The 22564-nt window shown below is 54.9% G+C and overlaps 6 protein-coding genes across 6 annotated transcripts; all 6 read left to right on the top strand.

Annotated features, from left to right (window-relative positions):
• Positions 1 to 585: 585 nt before the first annotated feature.
• Positions 586 to 1812, top strand: JKF63_06528 (uncharacterized protein; the record flags this gene model as incomplete). Its single annotated transcript, XM_067902477.1, has 1 exon — positions 586 to 1812. The coding sequence occupies one exon, from the start codon at positions 586 to 588 to the stop codon at positions 1810 to 1812; it is 1227 nt and encodes a 408-aa protein (XP_067757894.1).
• Positions 1813 to 3200: 1388 nt separating this feature from the next.
• JKF63_06527 (uncharacterized protein) lies at positions 3201 to 4016 on the top strand (the record flags this gene model as incomplete). Its single annotated transcript, XM_067902476.1, has 1 exon — positions 3201 to 4016. The coding sequence occupies one exon, from the start codon at positions 3201 to 3203 to the stop codon at positions 4014 to 4016; it is 816 nt and encodes a 271-aa protein (XP_067757893.1).
• A 3199-nt stretch (positions 4017 to 7215) lies between these two features.
• On the top strand, positions 7216 to 7623 carry JKF63_06526 (uncharacterized protein; the record flags this gene model as incomplete). Its single annotated transcript, XM_067902475.1, has 1 exon — positions 7216 to 7623. The coding sequence occupies one exon, from the start codon at positions 7216 to 7218 to the stop codon at positions 7621 to 7623; it is 408 nt and encodes a 135-aa protein (XP_067757892.1).
• A 1312-nt stretch (positions 7624 to 8935) lies between these two features.
• JKF63_06525 (uncharacterized protein) lies at positions 8936 to 9535 on the top strand (the record flags this gene model as incomplete). Its single annotated transcript, XM_067902474.1, has 1 exon — positions 8936 to 9535. One exon carries the CDS (start codon positions 8936 to 8938, stop codon positions 9533 to 9535), a length of 600 nt encoding a protein of 199 aa, XP_067757891.1.
• Positions 9536 to 10961: 1426 nt separating this feature from the next.
• JKF63_06524 (uncharacterized protein) lies at positions 10962 to 12662 on the top strand (the record flags this gene model as incomplete). Its single annotated transcript, XM_067902473.1, has 1 exon — positions 10962 to 12662. The coding sequence occupies one exon, from the start codon at positions 10962 to 10964 to the stop codon at positions 12660 to 12662; it is 1701 nt and encodes a 566-aa protein (XP_067757890.1).
• A 6805-nt stretch (positions 12663 to 19467) lies between these two features.
• JKF63_06523 (uncharacterized protein) lies at positions 19468 to 22533 on the top strand (the record flags this gene model as incomplete). Its single annotated transcript, XM_067902472.1, has 1 exon — positions 19468 to 22533. One exon carries the CDS (start codon positions 19468 to 19470, stop codon positions 22531 to 22533), a length of 3066 nt encoding a protein of 1021 aa, XP_067757889.1.
• Between the last annotated feature and the right edge of the window lie 31 nt (positions 22534 to 22564).

Below are 22564 nucleotides of genomic sequence, written 5' to 3'. Positions count from 1 at the left end.
GGTCTTTCGACAAGCGATTGTGGATGAGTCCACTAAAGCGATGCGTGAGGCCGATACACGGCGCCAACAGCCCTCTCCTTTAGCTGTAGTTACTCCCCCTGTTTATTGCTCACGTAGAAGCACTTCCGCCACCCACAATGGATGCGCTGGGGGGTGGCACGTACATGTTCGGCAGGCATCCTATCTCCTTGGTCTTTCTCTCTCTCCTCACGTTGCACGTTGGTTTTCCTCAGGAGAGGATTCGACATACGCGGGGGGCTCCGTCTATTCCTTTTACGCACTGGGTGCCAGCAGCAGCCGTAACGCTTCTTGACGGTCTACAGACAAACGTGTTGTCTGGCTCAACGCACCCCTCTTTCTCTACACACAGACACAGACACGTGTGCATTTGCTCGAGTCTTTACCCGCGATTTTTCTGCTTGCTTTTTTTTTGTTTTGAAGACTTTCCTCTGCACTGCAATCCCGAGAGGGTGTTGACCCGCTTCTCGTCTTTCTTCTCCCTCCCCCCTGTCGTTCTCTGGGGAGTGCGGCACCATCTCCCTCTCATCCTCACTTAACACAAGCGAACATACAACCCGGGCGCAGATGGGGTCGTGCAGAGGCCACGCGATTTTGCGTTTTATCTTTTTCTTTCGTGTGCATGACTACATCCTGTGTGTTGTCTGCGCCGTTATTGCGCTTGCCGTGGGTAAAGTGCGCCCATTTTGCCGGCCTTTTTCGTGGACTGATCCGAGCATCGACTTCCCCTTCGCCAACACCGAAACGTTCCCGACGTGGTCGTTGTTCTTGATCTCCATCCTGCCAGCTGTCGTCTACGTCCTCGGTGAGGCTGCACGCCACTGTTGGCTGCGGCACATCCAAGGCGGTGTTCTGACTCATGATCCGTACTCTAAGAACACGTGGCTTCTGGTGGAGAGTGAGCATCATGGCGGTGGCCATCGAGTAAGGACTACCGATGCGAAAGACAACTTCTGCAACGCCGCGGTGCCTCCTCTGCAACCCACTTCGCCCCTGTTTCACCCTCCGCTGTCTGCCGACGCTCAGGCAGCCATCAACGTTGTGGCGGCCGATACGTTGACGAACAGGGACTTGGATGCCCAAGAAATGCAGGCGGGCCTTTCCACAGCTGCCGTTGCCCCTGTGGAGTCTCGATTGGTTCAGTCGCGGCTGTCTCCCACGAATGCCCACAACGACCACACCGAGCACTGTGGTGCGCTGTCAGAAACTTCTGCTCCGTCTTCTGGGACAGCAGAGGCCGTGCTCAACAAAGGGACGGCGCACACATACACTCTTCCACGCCCGTGGCAGCGCTTCCTTCTCCATGCACATATGTGGGTGCTGACGCAGGCTTTCTCTGTCTTCTTCACGATGATGGTAGTGGATGTGGTGAAGGTGTATGCCGGCCGGCTGCGTCCCGACTTCCTTGCGCGGCTCCGCCAAAAGGGCTTCACCCCTCAGAGCGTTGACGTCGACTATTGTGGTGTGGCCAGGGAAGGACGCCTGTCTTTCCCATCTGGGCACAGCGGCATCGGCTTTGCGGCCCTCTTGCCGCTGTGCTTTTATGTGCTGCACTCGCTGCACGGGTTCCGCCACGGTGGTGTGTCGCTCTGGCGCATCATCATTGCGCTTCTTCCGCTTATTCTCGCGATTTGCATAGCGGTTTCACGGACGCGCGATAACCGGCACAACTTCGACGACATCTTCGCGGGCAGCGCGATCGGCATAATCGGTGCTTTGATTGCCATCAAGGCGATAATGATGGTGGATGGCCAAACAGGGCAGCTGGTGCCTCGGCTTGCGCACCACCGATAGCTCTACGCACGCAGGCACGCTTGTGTGCAATACGCCGCAGTCCGACAGTGCAGTGGGCTAGCTTCTAATGCGTACCTAACGACTGCTTGGCCATGCTTGCTTATGTGGACCTGTGTCGTTTTCTGTGTGCGTGTGCATAACCGGCTGCCTCGGGACGCCAGGGCGTTACACATCACCCGGATGTTGCGCACGGTTTGACTGCTATACGGATGCTCAGGTGACTTTTCTGCGTTCTCCCGGGGCTGTGCCGCATTTCATTATTGTACGCCACCATCTACAACGAACAGATCAGCAGCAATCGTATACGTACACATCCACGCATGCGCAACACGCACACACGCAGCAGCCATTTAGCCCTTCCCCGCCTCCCCCCCCCTCCCCCGAATGACGACCACACACCGTGAGGGAGGCGCAGCGTCCTCGGGGTGGTGATATTAAAAAGATAAATGGAGAGGCAAAATCATTTGCTTACCTCTGTGCATTGTGTTTTCGTTTGCATTTTTTTTTCTTCTTTCGTGTTGCTAGCCATGCCCCCCTTTTTCACGTATATGGACATATTCTACATGTATTGGTCTGTGTGTGTGTGTGTGTGGTGTTATGACGGGAGGTGATCACTGATGGAGTGACAGTCGGCAAGTAATCACTGAATTACAATACAAGTAAAGCGAGGGTCAAGCACCAAGCGCTTTCTACCGGTGGACTTTACGCTGAGGTCCATGCATGTCGTCGTCTCTGTCACCTCTCTTCTCGCGGCTCCCACGTTCCTCCTCCTTTTTCTCCCCCCTTCGCACTCCTGCGTTTGCTTTTCTTAACTTTTTTTTTTTACTAGGTTGCCCCGTGTTTGCATCAGTGTAGAACACCTCGTGCCTTAGTCGTGAGTTTCGTACAGAAATCTGTCTTGACGTGTGCGTGTGTGTGATGCTGCTGCTGCTGCTGCTGTCGGCTCAGTCGCGGTTGTATTGCGGTGTTGTTCAATTCGTAAAAGTTTTCGTGATTTCTGTATTTCCCCATTTTTTTTATTTTACCTTTTTTTTTTGCCTTGGCTCTGTGGGTGTCTCATCTCTTTTGTGTACCAGCTGGGGAGTAGGTTCGTTTATCTACACACACACACACACACACGCACGCATATACACGAGTGCGCGCGGCATTACACACTGTAAACACTAGCAAAACGTCGCTATACCTTTGGCTCATTCTCCCTCTCTGCTCCCACGTTCCCTCTTCCACTTACTTCCCGACAGCGAGTGAAGAAGCGTTGTGTTCGCCATCGAGGTAGAGGGAGCGGGTTATCGATTACTGGCAGAGAGACCCGCACAAAAAAGTGTGTGAAAAGGAAACGAACAAAAACAAAAAAAACGAAGGCGTGGACGCGGTAAAGCCCCCCAGCCATGTCCCATCGGGCCCTCGTGAGTAAATTTATTCTGTGGCGGGTGCCCGACTACATCGTTTTCGTTGTCGTCGGCTTCGTGGCAATTTTTCTGGATTTGAAAGCCCGGCCCTTCTGCCGCACTGTCGACTGGAGTGACCCCTCTATCAATCACCCTTACGCAAGGAAGGAGGGGTTTCCGACGTACTCGTTGCCGATCGCAACCATTTTGATTATTTTTCTGTACGTTGGCTGTGAGCTATGTGTGCGTTCTGGTCGCCATGAGGGAAAGCGTAACATGTGGCTTCATATCAACGGTTGGGTGCTGGCCCACCTGTTGAGCATCGCATTGGCATACGCAATGACCAGCGCCTTGAAGCTCTACGCTGGACGCCTTCGGCCCGACTTTCTTTCTCGGCTCAGAAAGGAGGGAATCACAGAAGTCACCTGGGCGACGATGACGCGTGACGAGCAGTGCCGCGCTGCGCGAGAGGGCCGTCTCTCCTTTCCATCAGGTCACAGCAGCGTGGCTTTCTCAGGATACGTGCCGCCGAGCATGTATCTCATGGGCCTCATGCGCACTTTTAAGGGAGGTCGACTTTGGCTCGTTACGGTCTCGCTGCTTCTACTGATACTTCCCATGGCCATCGCCATCTCCCGCACGGTCGACTATCGCCACCACTTCGATGATGTACTCGCCGGCGCCATCTGCGGCGCCGCCTGTGGTGTGCTGTGTGTGGTGATGAGCTTTCGGCCATCCAGGCGTGGGGAATGGACGCTTCGGGATCACCCCGATGATGAAAGGGAGGCGGAGACGTCACAGGGGTTTCAGCCATGAGCCCCTCCGATCCTTCGAAGAAGGGCATATCACTATCGAAAGACGGCGGCTTGTCGACGCTCGCCGTGTGCAAACCCTGTGCGAAGTGCGATGATCCGCACAGGCTCAAAGGAATTGAAGCACCACCACCGCTGAACGATGTCGTTGCCGGCTCAGGTATTCCACAAAGTGAAGTACGCCCTCGCGCCAACTTTGCTCCTGACGCTCGGTTGTTGGAGGCGAGTATTTTAGTGCCCACGAACAAGTCTCAGGATATCGGTGAACGGGAGCCTCCTGTCAGTGGCTCGATCCCCTTCATCGCTGACACCAACAAGTCAGGGCGGCTTGGCAATGATCCCAGCGCAATGCAGGGAGGGCTGCCATGACCACTGCGCCTCGAAGGGCCAATACTCCTCAGTTGAGAAGGACCCCGTCAATGTTTTCGCTCATTCAACAGCGAGAAGGAAACAGTAGCGATGGAGACATCGAGAGGAGGCGCAGTAGAAAACACTGGACTTATGTTAGTCAGAGTGACCGATTCAAACAAAGGTTGCGAGAAGAATGAGATGCGCGCGCATCTATCGCACTACCGATCCGGTGCACACTCACAACGGCTCATAGGGCTTTCCTTCTTGATACCAAGCTTCACTGCTGCCTTATCTCCATATGGAGATTCCTTTCACACAATCCCTATGTATTTTATTGAATGTTTTTTTTTTATATATATCCTTCATGATATCGTGTGTTTCTCGTGACCTCAATAATTTGTATTTTGGCATCCCTTGGATCTTGTTGTGCTCCCTCTTCTTCTCTTCCCCATTTTACCCTTCTTCCGTCTCATGTGCCTTCCCTCTCCCCGCGTACTCTTGACTTGCATTCTACAGGTTGCCAAGTGGGTGTTCGTTCTGTGTGTGAGGGAGAAAGAAGAAGAGGGGAGGAGATGGGGAGGAGTCGGTCTCTGTCGGTTCCGAATGGGTCTATTCAAGAAGTAATCAAATTCCTCGGCTCAGCACTCTGCGTCCACACTTTCGGGCTTTTCCGCTTCTCTTTTTTTTGTGTGTGTTCTCTCAACATGTATTTATGTGTGTGTGTATGTGTGTGTGTGCGTATGGGGTATTCTGGTGTAGTGTGGACTTGTCTTGTGTCGTCCTCGTGGAGAGGAAGCGCCACGCTCCCGCTATGCGGTGTTGCCTTTGCCCATGCTCGAGTTTCGGCTCTCTCTTTAGCTCATTATATTAACCTACGTATTAAAAACTGGGTTTCCTACTGTTCACGTATACATCCCCCCCTCCCCCTCCCCCCCCCACACACACGATATTTTGCGAGTGAAGCGAGTCTGACTTTAACAAAGTATTCGCTGTCGAACCATGTGGAAACAAAGAAGAGGAGGGGAGGGACTCGATTCATTTGGAAATATATGCACGCACATTCTCAAATGCATGTGACTTCGTACGTCTCTTTTTTTTTTCTGCCTGCCAGTATCGATGTTCTTTAACAGTTACTCCTGGCACCTTATTTGATCATTGTATATTGTATATATTTTTGTTAATCTTCATTCTTGGACATCTGGCATGGGTCTATGTACATATATTTGTTGGCCTGCCATCCACTCCGCATGCGCCTTTTATGTCCGTGTCTTCTCGGAGAGTGTGTGTGCGGGTTCAGGTGTGAGCGTGATAGCGTCTCCTCCGCTTTCGCGACGGTGACGTTGTCGCTTTAACTCCTGTTTGACCCCTTCTTCGATCTTGAAATATCTTTTTTCTTTTTTCTGTTTTCTCTCGTATCCCAGTGCGTGTGCGTGTGTGTGTGTGTGTGGAGGGGGGGGGGTAAAACAATTGCGAAATAAAAATACTCGCATACGAGTTCTTTGATGCAACGCTACAAAGGCTCTTCCCCCCTCCCCCTCCTCCCCACTTCTCTCGCTGAACTGCTGAACCACCGCTGGTGTTGGTGATAGGCCGGAGAGCCAACGGCTTTTGGGGATGTCGGCAGCTGCTACACCTCGCTGAGGGTGTCAGCGGTCAGACCCCCGGATGACGTTGCGCATTGGCGACTTGCGACAGCAATCGCGTCTGTTCCATCTGCGTGAAAAGTGGAGTGCCATCGTGGCTGGAAGCGCACCTCATCTGGCATCTGGACTGCTTGCTGCTGCTGCTTGCTGCCGCTACTGCTGCTGCCGTTGCTGTTGGTGGTGGTGGTGGTGGTGGTAGAGGGGATACCCGAGCCCCCTCAAAGGGGACTGCATTGTGTGGCGATCTGCATACGGTGAGCTGCGGTGACGCAACAGAGGGTAGTCCACGAGACAGAGGCCATGCCCCAAGGCGGCTGACTCCGCATGGTTTCCCACCGCGCGCGTCTGCTGCTGCATCGCACCACGCAGAGGTGTGGACCGCTGTGACAGGGTCGAGGCGCTGAGTGTGGAGAACGACGCGTGGTGTTCGATACACACCGGGGAAGCTCTGAGTAAAATTGGATGTACATCTCTTTCGGACCTGCGGGTCCCCGAAAAAGAGGAGGGAGACAAAAGAAAGGGCTGATAGGAATAGTGGTGGATGGTGGTTCTTTTTTTTTCTACCCGCCGACCTACTTCCCGCTTTCCCTCCCGCTCTCCCTCCCTCCCTCCCCTCCACACATACACACGCCCAACAATAAGAGCAACGCCAATGAGCGTGAGTAATATATTTATAGTTATACTCTACGGGGATGTGCTGTTGTTTCTGACAAAAATCATTGTAGTGTCATGTGGACGAATAGAAGGCAGCACCTGCACTGCCGCCCACGATCTGTGTGTGTGGTGTACGGCGCCGTGTCCTTCGCCTTGTGCATGTTGGCATCTTCGACTCAACACGTTTTCGTGCGGGATCCCCTTTTCGTTCATCATCACATGTACTCTGCAGTCCACTATGGTATGTCGATGGTCCACCACTTCTCCCTACTTTGCCGATCACTGAACTGTGTGCGAGGAGCTGCCAGCATCAAAAAAAAATTTGTACAGCGCCCCGATTACACAGCAGCTATCCGTGGTCGTTCCCGCCTCTCTTTGTCCGAACGCGAATTCCCCTCCCCCCTCCTCCCTCCTCCTCCCTGCCTTTTTTTTTCTCCCTCTTCACCTCTGCCAGTAGAGGCAGCGGCGGGGTGGGAAGAATTCTCAAAGAAGTGTGCGTGTGTGTGTGTGTAAGGAGGAGGGTGGTGCAGAAACAAAGACGAGGGGTGTTTCGAGATGCAGCGCTTCGTGTCTACGCGTGGATGCCACAGGGCCACGTTGAGCACATCGGCGTCATTTTTACTCCTTTCACTCCCGTCAGCGACGGCGCTCTCCGTGACAATACGTTGTTTTGTCCAGGGTGGACCACCCATACCCCAGAAAGATATCGAGAAGAAGCGCAAGCGCTATCTGATCAGCTCCCACACGGAGGAGATGGAGGCAAAGTACCAAAGCCGCCAGCGCGAGGTGCACACGTACTTCGCGACACACGAGCCAAACTGCCCAGAGCCGTTGCCAGAGAACAGCTTCGTCACGGGCCACTTTGGCATGCGGAGGCGCTACTACGTGGATCGCAGTGGTCATATCGACCCGCACGCACTGGGGCGTGCGATGGATGAGGGCACCAATGCCATGCGGAAGTAGCCATGCTCGAGTCATGCTTCTGCTTACTATTGTCTTACGTTCTGCTGCTTGTATACACGTGCTCCTGTGTATCGCTTTCTGTTTCTGTTGCCGCCTCGGTCGCGCGCGCGCGCACGCATGTGGAACACAGGGAGATACCGACGTCATTTGACTCTCTTCAACCCGTCGTGAACACAATCAAAGGATGGGGAAAGGGAAAGAGTCGCGTGCGTTTTCTCTTTGTGTTGGTGCCCAGCACGCCACAACTGGGCATACTCCTTCCTCTCTGTTTGTTTTTCATAGTGGAGCGCCTGCCTTGCTGATTCTTTTTTTTTGTTCTACCCCCCCCCAATCTCCTGTCCTTGTAGGCAGTGGGTGCCGGTGTGTGTGTGCAGAGGTGTCTCTCTTCTCCGTCTCTTTCCGTATGCTGTGAGGGCTTCATCTCACGTTCACTGTGAGAATACAATAAAGGGAAAAAGGAGATGCACTCCTCCTCCTTTCCGCCAATGGAGAGAGCAATCCCGGCACTTGCCTTGAGATGAGGTCTCCTTGGGCGAGCCTTTTGACCGTGGCTCTAAACATTATCTCCCTCCTTCCCCCCGCCCCTCCGTACATACACAGATCTTGCAGGGTGCGGTTTGTTGAAAAATTCGCATGCGTTTTAGGGCTCACCACACCTTCACCACTTGCTGCTGCTTCTTCATTCCCTCTTCTTTTTTTTCTCTCTGTCTTGACCCCCTCCACCGTCTGCGTGATTGCCTGGGTGCACACGTGTGGCGTTCTGGGCACCATTCATATCTCCGGTCAAGGCGCTACAGTAGGCCACTGACCTTTTTATTATTATTCCCCTCTACTCGAGTTGGCATCGCCACTCGGCAAAAAAAAAAGGAGGGAGGTGGTTGTGAGGTGGCATACCGCAGTGGAGGTTGTGGGTGACGTAGGGCGTTCTTCTTCGTAATACCCTGATCTCGTCTCATTTTTCTCCGCGCGCGTGTGTTTTGAGGTCTCCTCATACTCTGTCTCTGTCTCTGTCTCTTTCTTGCTGTTCCCTGGATCCCCTAGTGTAATATCCCCATTCCTGCTTTTTCTTTCTTTCCCCCCTTTTTTCTCCCCCCCCTCCAGTAGGAGTAGTAGCCGTATTTTTAGTCGTAGGTGTGGCGCTCAGCTGCTCTGTTTGCGCATCCCAGAAATATCTTCGTGTGCTTCCATTCTTTCTCCCTCTCCTTTTTTTTTCTTCTCCCCCTCCCCCTTGCTAGCTTAGCTGCAGCTCTTTTTTATTGTTGTATAGCCTCTTTCCACCGACAGCGCTCAGTATCAGACAAAATACACAACGATGCTGCGTCACTGCCTCCTGCTGCGCAGCGGCCACGGCGAACTGTTTCCCACGAGCAAGACCGCGGCTCACCTCGTCCCGAAATGGGTCATGAGCCGCGAGGTTCCGCACGCTCCCGGTAAGGGGCACTGCTATGCTGAATTCACGACGCCTGAACATCGCAGTATGTTTCAAATGATCCGCCCTGAGACGCATGAGGTACGGCGGATCTCTACCCACAACCCATCCACCGCGGAGATGCATCACTGCACAACAAAGCGGCTCTCTGCAGCCTCCGTGGCGGCCACCGTAGCAGGCGTGAGCAACGCTCTCGATAGCCGCCACCCTAAGACGAACGACACTCCCATGGCGCGTGCAAACATCGCGGCGAAGACTGCCGCTGAGGAGCTCGCCAAGACACGTGACTTCATGGCTCACAAGCGTGGCCCAATGCAGCGCAACCAAAAGTACCTCCCGACTGTAGAATACCTCTCTTCACAGTTTTACATCGAGGACCGGGCGAACAAACTCCGCAAAATAGAGAACGCAAACCCTAACGGGTACGTCCGGGAGTACATGCCGTGGGGGACGAAGCCCTCTGCATCTCCGCCACCAAAGTAGTGAGGCTGGAAGCCTAGTTCAACGACGCAAAAAAAAAATAAATGGAGGAGAGGAGGATTAGGGGTACATAGTCAGCTCTCCATAACCCCCTCTTTTCCGCTTGGTTACCAGCGCGTCTTTGTGTGCCGCTGCTGGATGACGGAGGGTGGCGGGGTGTCGTAGTTTTTTTTTTGTGTGTGCCTGTCGGGCTGCGGATACTGCTTTGTTTGCTTCTTTTCGATTGTGAGGGAGGGTGTGTTGCTTTCGAGCGTGGACGCAGAAACTCCCCTTACGTTTGTGCGAGTGCCAAGTACTGCGCGCGTATTTTCTGTAATGCAACACTTCATGTTCGACGGGAGAGGGAGGGGGAGGGCGAGAGATGCCGAGCGGAAGGGTCCAGCAGAGATTCACCATCACAGACGTGACCAGAGGATATGATGTTTGCCGCTTACAGATGCCCACAGTCGATGTTTGAACCCCCCTTCCCCCTCCCCCACCCCCAACGGCAGTTCAAAAAGGGCTCAGTAGTGATCACATGAGTTACGGACCTGAAACTGCTGGACAACTCTTCTCCCTCCCTTTACTCCTTCCTTTGCGGTGTGTGTGTATATTTTTGTGATTTCGCGACGGGTGGGTGGGTCCTGCGTGTGGCTGCCAGCGCCGCTACACTCTGTCCTTTTTTCCCTTCTTTTCGGTTCAGCCGCCTGCTCACCTCGGACCTCGCCATTGTCTCCCCCCCTACTTGTCTCTCTCTCACCACCACTACCACCAATGGATGTGTACACGCGCCCTCTCATGCCTCATCTCCCATCACACACGTACACACACACTCGCAGACACACGCGCATCCGCACTTATTTATGTGGATATCGGACACCTGCCTCGCTTTCCTTGTCGCTCTTTCCTTCTGTATTTGGTTTCATCACCTCGCGTTTGACTAGTGAGGGAACGAAAAGAGTAAAAGAAAGGCAATCCCCCCCCCCCCCCCCCAAAATGAAATGATACACCCTCTCGCTGTCCCCCCTCCCCGCCTTCGACCTGTTTTCCTTCCCCCACCCTTCCTTTGCTCTACGTGTGACCTCCTCTTGTTGAGTTGTTGCCCCCGCCCTGATCATATGTTCTCCACCTCTCTCTTTTTCCCCTCACCCGCTTTCTTCTCCCTCCCCCCCGTTTTCCTTCTGTGTCCCCTCTCTTTTCACAGTGTTGTTAAATTGAGGCAGGGCGCACGAGCATATTTTATTAGCACCCCTTCCCGTGTCTAATATCATTTTTTTGCCCTCCCCCTCCTCCTGCCCCCTCTTCACCACACGCACACACACACACGCACACACACACGCACACATATCCACAGGCAGCGGCGGAAGGTGGACGGCAGGTTTTCCCTTCGATAATTAAAAATACACAAAAAAAAACGGAAGAGGGAGTAAAGCAAGTCTTCTGCCACATCATGAAAAAGGCAACCATGGCTCCTATTTCCTTCATGGCCATGATGAGCCTCTTTGTGCTCGTGATGCAGAACAGTCTGCTTGTTGTCATGACCCGCTTCTCACTCATGAATGTCACGCCGGTGGACAACTACCACACGTCAACATTGGTGCTGAACCAGGAGATTCTCAAGATGATCTCGTGCCTTATCATCTACGCTCTAGATGATCTGTATAAGCAGCCCCAGCACGACTTCACTTCACACCACGACGCCGATGAGGTCACTCAGGTCGTGACGGAGTTTGAAGGTGATGTCTCTGTAACCACGAACAAACAAGCCAGCCATGTGGATCGCACTGCTCTTCAACTGGAGAGTACAAGGAAGTATTCACTTCTTGATGAAGAGGTGCCAGGTAAGTGCACCATCTCCCCTGTACCGCTACCGCTACCGCACGCCGTCGCGGTCGCCAGCGTCGCTTGCGAAGGCAACTGCCACGTGGTTGACGATTGTGCAACAGGTCAGAGGGCATCGAAATTGCCAAAGACTCCGATAAAATCTCGAAGCGGCGCTGCTGCCCACGCGGGCGGTTCACCTGTGAAGGAGCCGAGACCTTCGTGCTGCACCGTCTCTTCAAACCGTATGTCTATTTTATTAGCGGGTTCGAATAGCACTGCTGGCGGTGATTCATTGAATGGTGGAGTCCGTGTCCCTGCAAAGACACGCAGGCGAGGTGCTCTCATTTTGAGGCGGATTCAAAGCCATGTGCGCCTCTACTGCACAATGCTCTCAAACTCTCTGTGGAGGCGTGACACGCTGAGGTTGTTCATACCAGCGTTGCTATTCAACATGCAGAATTTTTTAATTTTTGTTGGTCTGTCCAACCTGGACGCTGTTTCCTTTCAAGTCTGGTCACAGACAAAACTTCTCTTCGCTGCCCTTTTTTCAGTCTGGCTTTTGGACCGCAAACTGTCAGCAATGCAGTGGCTGTCGCTGGTGGCGCTGACTGCCGGCGTGCTTGGTGCGCAATTCGGAGCGCCGAGGCCTACCCGATCTTTGAACTCCATCCCAGTGCACAGCGCTTCACCCACACAGCCGTGCATTTCAGGCTGTTCCGACTCTGAGGAACTGCACGTTGGTGCCGGCGGTGAGCATCGAGCGAATCAGCTGATCGGGATCGCAGCGTGTGTGCTGTCTGGCGTGTCATCCAGTTACGCTAGTGTGTACTTTGAGAAGGTCGTCAAGACGACGAGCGCGACCCTGTCAGTTAGGAACATCCAGCTTTCGCTCTTCGGCATCCCGTTCGCGTTTATCTCAATGTTAATTCTCGACGTCTTCCCCAGCTGGTACGCGAGCGTGCAGTGCGGGCAAAGCGTGCACTGGAACATCTTCTCCGCTGAGGCCGCTGAGGTCGCCGAGGCCATGACGAATAGCACGATCAATGCAGGTTGCAGAGTGAGACCGTTTTACTTCTGGCAGCGTTACGATCGGCTGCTCACATGGGGACTTGTCGCCATCCACGCTTTGGGCGGCCTGCTGGTGGCTATGGTAGTAAAGTACGCCGATAACATTTTGAAAGGGTTTGCCACGGGTATCGCAGTGGTTATTAGCGGGCTCATGAGCTCTGTCGTCTCGGGGTACGAGCCCAGCCTGGCCTTTGTGTTGGGAGCAGCGCTGGTGACAGGCTCCGGCATCACATTTCACAAGTTCGAACCAAAGCATTGAGACGCCGCTGTGCTAGTGGTGAAGGGCAGGGAGAGGTTCTTTTTTTCCTGGGGGGGAGGGAGGGAGGGGAGGGGGAACGCCAGGAGAAACGAGAGAGGGCCGACGGTGCGCACGCTTGTCTATTGTGAGTGCAGGTACACTTTACGCGTAAAAAAAAGGAGGGGGTGCTCACGGCCCTCCCTTCTTGTCCTCATCCGAGCCGTTATCGCATTTTCTTTTTCTCTCTATTTCACGCGCTCGCTGTGCCTTTCTTTTCCACCGTTTCTCTGACCTCTTTCACAAACCAGGCGGCGCCAGGGTCTAGCCATGCCACGCCGATTGAATCGATGCATCAACGGGGGTGAGGTGCGGTGGGGGTTTATTTTTCCATGTATCTGTGTCTGTATATATTATGATTTATGTGCGTTTTGGGCTCTTTAGCTCCATCATCGAACTGTTCACGTGGGTTGTTTGTCACACCAGTGAGTCTTTTCCTTCTGTCGTCTTGCTGTCATTCTTCTTTTCTAGAGATCAGATGACTTGCTTCTCTTGGATTGTGATCCTCTTTTCTGTGTACTTGGGGGGGGGGGGGGGGGGAAGAGGGGTGATGATGTCTGGGCGTGTGTCTTTTTTTTTGTGATTCTTCTCACGTTTTACCAGCGAGGTGGTGGTGAAGTGTCGGCGGGCTACATGGGGCAGGTGTTCTCACACCCGTGGAGGACTTCTCTCACGACGACTGTTATTGCGTCAAGAGTAGCGTTCGTCAGTTGTGGACATTCAAAGTTGTAACGACAAAGGCTGAGAGCGCATGCACGTGCGCACTGACGGACGGAGGGTAGTGGCGCTGGTGGGCTGTCTCCTCCGACAAAAGACATGAGTTCGCGTTCCCGTTCCTTTTTACCTCGCATCATCGTTTTTTTTTTTTTTGCGCTCTTTTCATCTCGAATGTTCCGCACTGTATTTTGTAGCTCGTCTAGTTTTGAGCCTTATCCTGGCCTTTTCGCCCTCTCCCCTCTCCCCTCTCCCCTCCCCTCTCCTCCCCTCTCCTCCCCTCCCCTCTCCTCCCCTCTCCTCGCTAATGTGTTTGTGCTGATTTTTGTTAGGCACTGTCTCCGACGCACAATCCTGTCTCCGAAGCTCTCCATATATCTTCCTTCTGCTGTTGCTGCTGTTGTCCACCCCCTGTTTGGGCCCCGTCTCTGCGTCTCACCGCCTTATTGTTCGCATCCGCATCATCGCCTGTGATTATCTCCTCTCTTCCTCCTCCTCCTCGACACCTTCCTTTCCTCCGCGCATTGTCTATTTTTATCATTCTTTCGCGCTCGTATCACCGTGCCACATTCTTTTCTTTTTTCCCCTCGTTCTCGGCGTCTGGTGTATGCGTGTGTCTTCTGTACATTAGTAATGTCGGCTGTCTCACGGTGTGTGGTCGTCATTCGGGGGGGGGGGAGGAGGGAAGGGGGGAAGGGGGTCGAGTCCCGTATTCCACTATTCCGAGGAAGACGCGGGCTCACAGCCTCTCCCCCGCCCTCCCCCCTCTGCAACCCGGTACGGTGTCTGTGGACTCTTTGTGTTGGGCAGAATAGGGGGTTGCACTGGCACTGCGACACACAGGCTTGCGGACGACCACGACGTTCGTTACACCTCACTGCGAGCCATGTTGCCGATTCCACTAATATGCGCTTGCGCCTACCACTCTTCATGCTCCTCTACTCCCTCCCTCCCTGCTGCGTCGCGGTGATGCTGAGCGTAGTCCTGGATCGAGCCTGCGCTGTGTGCATTGGTGCTGAGGTGGGCATCAACACGAGGACAGGCGATGTTGGTCGCTCCGCTTCTTTGGTGCATGCTTGAAGGGCGCCTGTCTGGTGCCAGGAGCGCACGGTGGCGGCACCGAGACCCCTCCCTCTTGCGTGCAGGCACGTGCGCTCCCTCGCAGGGTTCTGCCGCATCACCTGCCCATCCCCCTCAAGGGCACACCGGTTCAGGAGAAACCGAGGTGCACCCTCTTTTCCCCTCCTCCCTTCCCCCATTTTACCCCTCCTTCGTGGTTCTCTGGGTTTACTGAGTCCTTCGTTGGTTTCTCTGCTCTCATTACCCCTCTCTTTTTCTTACTCTTAACAGGAGGAAAAGAAGACTCGCGTGCTCTCTCCGGGGTGAGGTTGTCGAGACAGCGTCGAATCGTTGTCTCTCCCCGTTTTTGTGCCGTGCTTCTCCCTTACCTCCTTTTGCGTGTGTATGTGTGTGTGTGTGTGTGTGTGGTTTTGTGATGTTTGGTTTCTCGGGCCTCGAATCTTTGGAGCCTTTGTTTGTTGGACGTACCCCCCTCAACTCGTCGATGACGAGAGCAGCTCCAAATATATGCTCTCGTATATATATATAATGTATATATATATATATGTATATAATGTATTATATGTGTTTGTTTCGATCTTTGTTTTTCGTCAGTATCTATAGATTTAGTTGCCAGTTAAAAAAAAACTTCTCATGCTCACTGTGAAAGATTTACAGTGCCGTTCGCCGTGTCACGCAGTGTTTTTCTCTGCTCCTCCTACTCCCCTCCCCTTGTTGGGGAGGGGGAGGGAGGGAAGGGAGGACTGATTGTATGTCCAATCTTCTAATTAGCCGGCAACAGCTTTCCCCCTGTTTTCAAAAAAAAGTTATCCGTACACATGAACATGCCCGTATACAGAGGTTTACATACATATATGTGTTGTACATATTTTTATTACTGTTTCCCCTTCTTCTTTCAAAAAGGAAAAGGGTCTGCCGTCGAATTTGATCTAAATGCAGATATGTGTATGCATATAAATATGTGTTTCTTCGCGTGAGTTAATACTTGTCCTTGTTTTTTTTTTTTCGCGTGTGTGTGTGTGTGTGTGTGCTTGGGTTGTTGTTGTCATCAAGAACGGCGTTTCGGGGGAGGAGGAGCAATTTTTTTTTTCTCAAAGTCACGGATGTTATAAATATGAGAAAAGGTCGACGGGTGGAAGAACCTGATTAGAGGTAACAGAAAGATGAGCGGGCACGTGGCAGGAGGAGGTAGGGCTGCAACGAGAAGGAAAAAAACAAAGGCTGGGCATATGAGCAGTGTTAAACCAGATCGCCTCCCTCCTTTTTTTTTCTTTACGCTTCTTCTTATCAGGCCCCCCTTTTCCCCCATTTTGTACTTTGCCTGCTGAAAAAAATTTTTTTTTACTTCTCCCCTCATTTTTTTCTGGGAGCGGCTTTCGCCGCCTCCACTCTGTGACCCACTGACGTTGCCTTTGAGGGAGCTCAGAACATCCGCGAAAGGAGTACGATTACCGGCGGGCGGGCAGACAGGCTTTATGGCACAAACTCATGAGCCGAGACCTATGCCCACAGTTCACGAACAAAAAAAAAACGGGTTTTTCTAACGTGCCCCTCCTGTCACAGGTGGGGGAGGGAGGGAGGATAAATCCTAGTACACACTCTGGATTCCGACCCTTTTCATAGGGCCAACGCATGGACCGAAGTGGTGGCTTTATACACGCGCTGCAGTCATGGCCGACTCCGACACCTGAGCGTGCCCCCTTTGTATCAGACTCCGCTCACTACCGCTTCGCAGGTCGCTGTACACATCCCCCCCCCCCCCCCAAAAAAAAAAAAATATGAAGGTTGCCACGTGGTGCATCCCACGGGTGGCAGGGAGGGGGGATTCCCTAAGAAGAGGCTGTCAGGGTTTGGAGGGGACACATCCTGTGATCACCTCGACATAAGGCTCATCATGTGAATGGGTTCAGTTGCGTGCCCGCTGTTGCAGGCTGCTACGACGCAACGCTACCCAAAGTCTGATCGCTGACATGCGAGTGCGGCAGATCGCTGTGACTTGCCCTCTGTTGTAAAACTGGACCCCTGATTGCCACCACAGGTGGTCTTGAGATTGGCGGGAGGGCGAGTGCATACCGGGCGACTTTGCTCCACATTGAAGTGGATGCTTGACGTTTCGGTTGCCCCGTCGTTGATGCGCCCCTTTGTGACGAGAGGACTCGCCTACACGGGGAGGGGCGCCCCCCCTCCCCCTCCCCCCCAAAAAAATAAAAAAAAACAAAATAAATAAAAAGTTTGTCCAGCGGTCAGCGATTTCAACCCTCTGCGATCTCCTCAACCGCATTTCAGCTCCCCCCCCTTTTTTCCCCCGATGTCTGACTCCCTGCGTCATTCCGCCCACCTACCCCACACACATCTCTTTTCACTTTTTCGACAACAATCTCTTCCTCGTTTTTTTGTTTTGTGTGCGTACGTCTCTCTCTGTGTGTGTGTGCGTGTGTGTCAACACGTGAAGGACAAAGAATGCGCATGTATTGTGTGGTGACGTCTCGTCTTCCATCTCTACACGCGCTCACGCACAATCACATAGGCACACACAGAACACACACACACACACACACACACACACACACACACACACACACACACACACACACACACACACACACACACACACACACACACACACACACACACACACACACACAGTGCTGTGCAGTTGTGGGTGCTTCTGATTGATGTTTTTTTTTCTTGTATTGGCCACCCCTGCTGTTGCTGTGGTTGTTCTTGGTTTGTAGTTTCACATCTTAGATCGATTTCGGTGTGCTGTGTTGCGGTTCCTGATTCACTACACATCAGTTCTCCCTCCATCCGTTTCCCACGTCCTTATCTTTCCGCTCCGCAGTGTTGATATCAAGAGCTTCACCCTGCGCCCCAACATTTTATTTTCACCCGCCTCGCTTTATTTTCAAGAGTCCCCCTTTAGATATCCCCCCCCTCCCCGTCTCTCACTCACCCACTCAACATCAACCCATCGCAACATCTAGACTTATTTGCAAACAGGAATCAGAGTGATCGTGCATTTGTATGTCGTTTTATCTGTGCCGTTGTCTGTTCGCTCTGTTTTGACATTCAGCTCGCTGGACCGCCAGGCGCAGACGGATTGAAGTGCCGTACTCAGTGTGGGTCACCACAAATGTCCAACATTTACACCGGCCAAAGCCCACTCCAGACGAACAGCATTCTTACGACCAGTGGGGCCTCTGCGACTCCGTCATCCTTCCCCAACACCATTGAGTCAGTACGTGCACGAATACATGATGTGGTGCGCAGCATCGACGATGTCATGGGTGCAGCACAGCATGTTTCTAGCCCTACTGTATCCAAGTATGCATCTGTTTCTGCCTCCGTCTCGTCTCCACGAGTCGACTTTGTGGAAGTCAAGGGAAAAGGCGGTGGACGACGACCTCATGGCGCCTCGACGAGTTCTTCAGTAGCAGTGGGGATGAGGGGAGACAGGCTAGAGCCGAAGACGCTCGGCAGCGCAGAGCCAGGTACTTTCTCTGGCTGGCAACCACCGTCTAGGCAGCACTCAGTGTCGATGGACCGCTGTTTGTCCACTTCGGGGGTTCTCCCCGCTGCAATGCCTGGAAATGTTTTTCCCCCTCGCGAGGGCTTCACTTGCGCGAGCACGACCAGTGATACCGAGACGACTTTCTCGGCTACCTACGCAGCGACCCTAGAATATTGGCGGACCACTGGCCGATCTACGGTGGGACCCATGCCGGCAGGGCGAGCAGGGCATACCGCATCTCCTGGGGTCGCTTCAGCTCTTGTTTCGTCAGTTGCCTTGGCACCATCTGCCGCTCCGCTGACTGACGCTCACAACTCGCACGTTCCAGCATCCACCATCCCTGTGCTACCGCAGCCGCCGCTTTACTCGAAGGAGCGAGGCGTCACTGGCATGAGTGTTCCAACCGACTCCACCGTCAAAGCGGCACTGTCTTCTAACGTGTTGTTACCAGTTGCAGCCCCGGCGACGGAAGGGGTGGACCACACTGCGGTTTTCGCTGCGCCGCCTCGGCCACGTCAAGGGGCGCCGCCGGCGTCCCCCACCTCCACCGCGAAGCGGTATGTGTCAGAATCGAGCTTGTCGATTCCTGACAGCAATCACAGCCATCACCAGTTATCTCCACGCGCCCTCGTGGATGATTCCCACTTTTACACCAGCGCACCAGCACCCCTGCCAACGCCGTCATCGGTGAACACCTTGTCTGCGCGACTGGCGGCGCTGCGCGCTGCTGATGCGGCCCAGCACAGATTGCTTCTCGAGCAGCAGAAGCAGCGACAGGGACCGTATCCCAATGAGGGGGGGGCCGCTTACCCTTGGACCGCAGCGACGATGGCCAAGCAGACCGCCCCGTTGGGAGACTACAGCCTCCGCGCGCATCAAGGCCACGAATTGAGTACTAACCGGTACCTTTCATCGGGTTCTCTCTCTGCATACCATCAGAAAAACTGGACGGACTCGCAGTGTCTCCAGCAGAGCAGTCTCGCAGTGGACACAAGCGCTAGCATTGTTACTTCTGATCCCAACACGCTGGTGCGCAGCCCCCCGTCGATGCATCAGCGATCGCCAACGGCAGAGGCACGGCGAGCACAGCGGCTTAGTCGACAAGAAGAGACTTCTTTTATTGTTTCGCTGGCTCAACAACAACAGGCCACCCGGGAGGAGTTGTGGCGTGACGCTCAGGCCGATGTGAAGCATGAGCTTCCGCTCCGGCCACCCCCACCTTTACCTTCGTTCGAAACGTCTGTGCTGGCGAGGTCAAGACCATCGCCCCGCTTTGCCCAGCACCATGGCGGTGGCAGTGGTGACAGGGCCCTCTGCGCTTTCACGAACACTACGGAAAGGAGATCAAATCGTGCTGACATCACCTCATCTTTGCCGGCTTCGACCTCTTTATCCGCGCCGATTGACGCGCTCCCCGCACGGCTCTCGTCATCAGCACTTGTCGTGCCCAAAGTCGGCAGAGATATGACAGAGAGCGACTCGCTGCCGTTGCACGAGGAGTTGGCGATGCGCGAACGGCTGATCGCCCGACGACAGCAGCAGAGCGAAAACGCACTCGCCGTGCACGACTGGGTGACGGAACCCCAGAGGCGACACTACGAGCGTCTTTTCGAGGCCCGCGATGGCGACACGGCAGAGCACCTCCGCGGTGTGCTGGCCCGACAGACAGCAGTGCAGGTTGCAGCGCAGGCGCGTGTGGCGCATGTGCGTGCCGCTTTCCCAGACCAGCCGGAGTTTGTGACCAGTGGCGAGCTGCTCGCTATTCGTCAACATGCACACGAGTTGGAGCAGTTACGGGAGAAGATGCAGCGCTCGGTAGGTGGGGCCTATCCATTCCAAGTAAAATCTGCCACTGCGCTTCCGGCTGATGTGGTCTCTGCGACGAACTCCTCTTCTTTGCGGACCCCAACGGTTGCAATTGGCAAGACATGCAGCAGGGCAGGAGAAGCGGATGTGCTCATCGGCAAGGAGGCTACGACGACGGTGCAGCCGTCGTGCACCACCGCCGGTGCAGCGGAACGTCAACAACACTCACCTGAGAATACCGTGATTGCCACCGCTTCACCGTGCACTATCATGAGCGATGCGGCCACCAACACCTGCGCTGTTGACAGCGACGACCGCGACGGCCGCGACAGTGCCGGTGTGCAATCCGCGCGACACGCGAAGACGCCATCGCCGTCTCCCGTCAAGCCTCAGCGCGCTGCGATGTCTTTTTTGCCCGGTGACGTCGAGGACGGTGACAGTGGGAGGGCGGCTGGGGATGCGCAGGTGCAGTCTCGTTGCGTTCCTCGCTTCCCTGATGCTACTCTTTCGTCGACACAACAGCAGAGAACGCTGGCAGTTCCCGCGCTCGAAGACGCTGAGCATGGCCGGGCTTTGTCATATCCATTGCGCGGCTCAGGCGGGAAAGGCACGGGCTCACTGACACCGGAACGGCTTGCCTCGATTCATTCCACTCGTCTCTACGTGTCGTCGCAGCGCGGCACGGAGTGGCAAGAGGATTCGACGGCCTCTGATGCGTCGTCTTCGTCCCTTCCCCGGGTATCACCAACGCCTGCATCGCCGGTTCGGCCGTCACGCAGCGCCTTCCTTCAGGAGGGCGGTGTAAGACCTCCGGTCTCATCGACGCGCGACCGACGCAAGGGCTCCCCTCGCTCTGCGTCTTCGCACCCGTCGGCGACACCTGCCGCTGGAGGCACCTCCCGCTCGGGTGTCGTTAGCGCAGGCCGCACCCGTGCACTGACCCCACATCGCACAACGAAGAGCGCAGCGTTACTCAGCAAAAGAACGGAACCCATTCAGGCGCACCAACGCATCGTTCAACGCGAGGTGAGCAAGTGCATGGCCCTGCGCGCTCAAGCCATCCTCGCAGAGCACGGTGTCGGGGTTGATGTCTGTCTGGTTGAGCGCCACGTGTCGGCGTTGCTGAGACTGTCAAAAGATCGAAGGGAGCTCTTGTTCTACCTGGATCGTGTAGAGCAAGTGCCGCAGCCATCACCGTGTGCCTCTCCGCTGCCGTCGAAAGTCGCTTCGTCTGGCACATCACCACTTCGGTCTCTCTACTCTGTGGGGCTCGGGTCCCACTTGCCTCTGACCAGCAGTGCGCCAGAGACCGTGAGTCGAGCGCCGCCGCTGCCGCGGCGCTACCCACCCTTGAGCCCTAGCGCTGCGGTTTCTCTCGCATCATCTGGGCATCCACCAGAGGCTCCGACCATTATTGCACCCTTCGACACATCCGTGAGAGGGAAGGCGGTTATGGGGCGCGGAGGCGGCGTTGTTGGTGCTCCGTCGCGGGGTTTCGCGCAGTCGCCCTCACAACAACAACAGCCGCCGGTTTACGCCTCACCATCGCAGAGCGTCTGTTCCGTGCCGTTACGGCTACCGTCCTCGTCACCACTTCCGTCGCGAAGCGCAACTGCAACGTTGCCCAGACGGAGCCTCTCTCCATCTGCTGGCGCGTTGACTCGGCCGATACACGTACGGGAGCTGCACCACTTCCCCTGCGCGTACTCCCGGGTGTACGTCCCTTTTGGCGTCATGGGTTATGAGAGTGACCGTGGCCTCGGTGGCCCACGAACTTGGGAAGATGTCAGCGACGTCCTCTGCGGGCCCGCCAGCTTTGAGGTGCTCCGGCGCTACCGCTGTCCACTCTTTGCGGGGTTTGAGGGGAAGTCGTGGGCTCCATACCGAGTCTACCTCATCATCCCTGAGTTCGAGCGGATCGATGAGCCGAAGAATGCCGTGCTGCTCGTGCTGGACTTCCGACAACGCGTTGACTGGGTGCTCTTCCTGCTGGCGACGCAGCACAGTGTGAGGGACAGATGCATGAGCCACAACGGTGTCGATGGGAAAGCTCACGCACCGCTGATGAGTCGCAACGGCAGTAATGTGGGATCGCCTGTACTATCGTACGGCCGGGCTCTGTGGATGCTGGCGGTTCAGCGCCTCCATCGAGCTCGCGCACTGCGCCGGGCAAGTCCGCTCATTTCTGACATGGCATTGCGCTCTCGTTTTGCTGGCCAACACGACAGCCGCGGGGCTGGCGGCAACGGCGGTGGCGATGCCCCGGCCATGGGGCCATCTTACGTGGACAAGGGCGCGGTGCACCCACTGGCGGGCGGCGGTGCTCCTATCAGTCGATTTGCTTATCCGCCAGATTTCCACAGTGGTGACCACCGTGGCGCCGCGTCGAGGGTCCGCTCTTCATCGAAGGTGGACACCTCCAGCCCCCCTCGCGAACAAAAGACCTCGCCGGCCCACCACAGAGACCCCAAATTGGACTGGGGTCGGGGGATCTCTCCGGCAGCGGGGGAGCTGGCCAGCAGGACTGATGGAAGAGCGGACCTTCGAGGTTGGAACTCCGGACAGCAGCGTACGCATCCGGCGCGATCCCACGGATTAGTTGCTCCGCCGCTGGTGGCGTCTGTGCAGCCACTGAGTGCGCAAGAGACGTCAAAGCCGCGATTTGCGCTCCTGAGGCGCGTGTCACGAGGTTTGCGCTTCGGCAGAGTTAGTAAGGACGAGTAGTGCGCTCACCTCAGTCATGCAATGTGTAAAA

This window comes from Porcisia hertigi, chromosome 18 (assembly GCF_017918235.1).
Source record: "Porcisia hertigi strain C119 chromosome 18, whole genome shotgun sequence".
NCBI classification, from domain to species: Eukaryota; Euglenozoa; class Kinetoplastea; order Trypanosomatida; family Trypanosomatidae; genus Porcisia; species Porcisia hertigi.
This window is presented reverse-complemented; position numbering and strand designations above follow the sequence as displayed.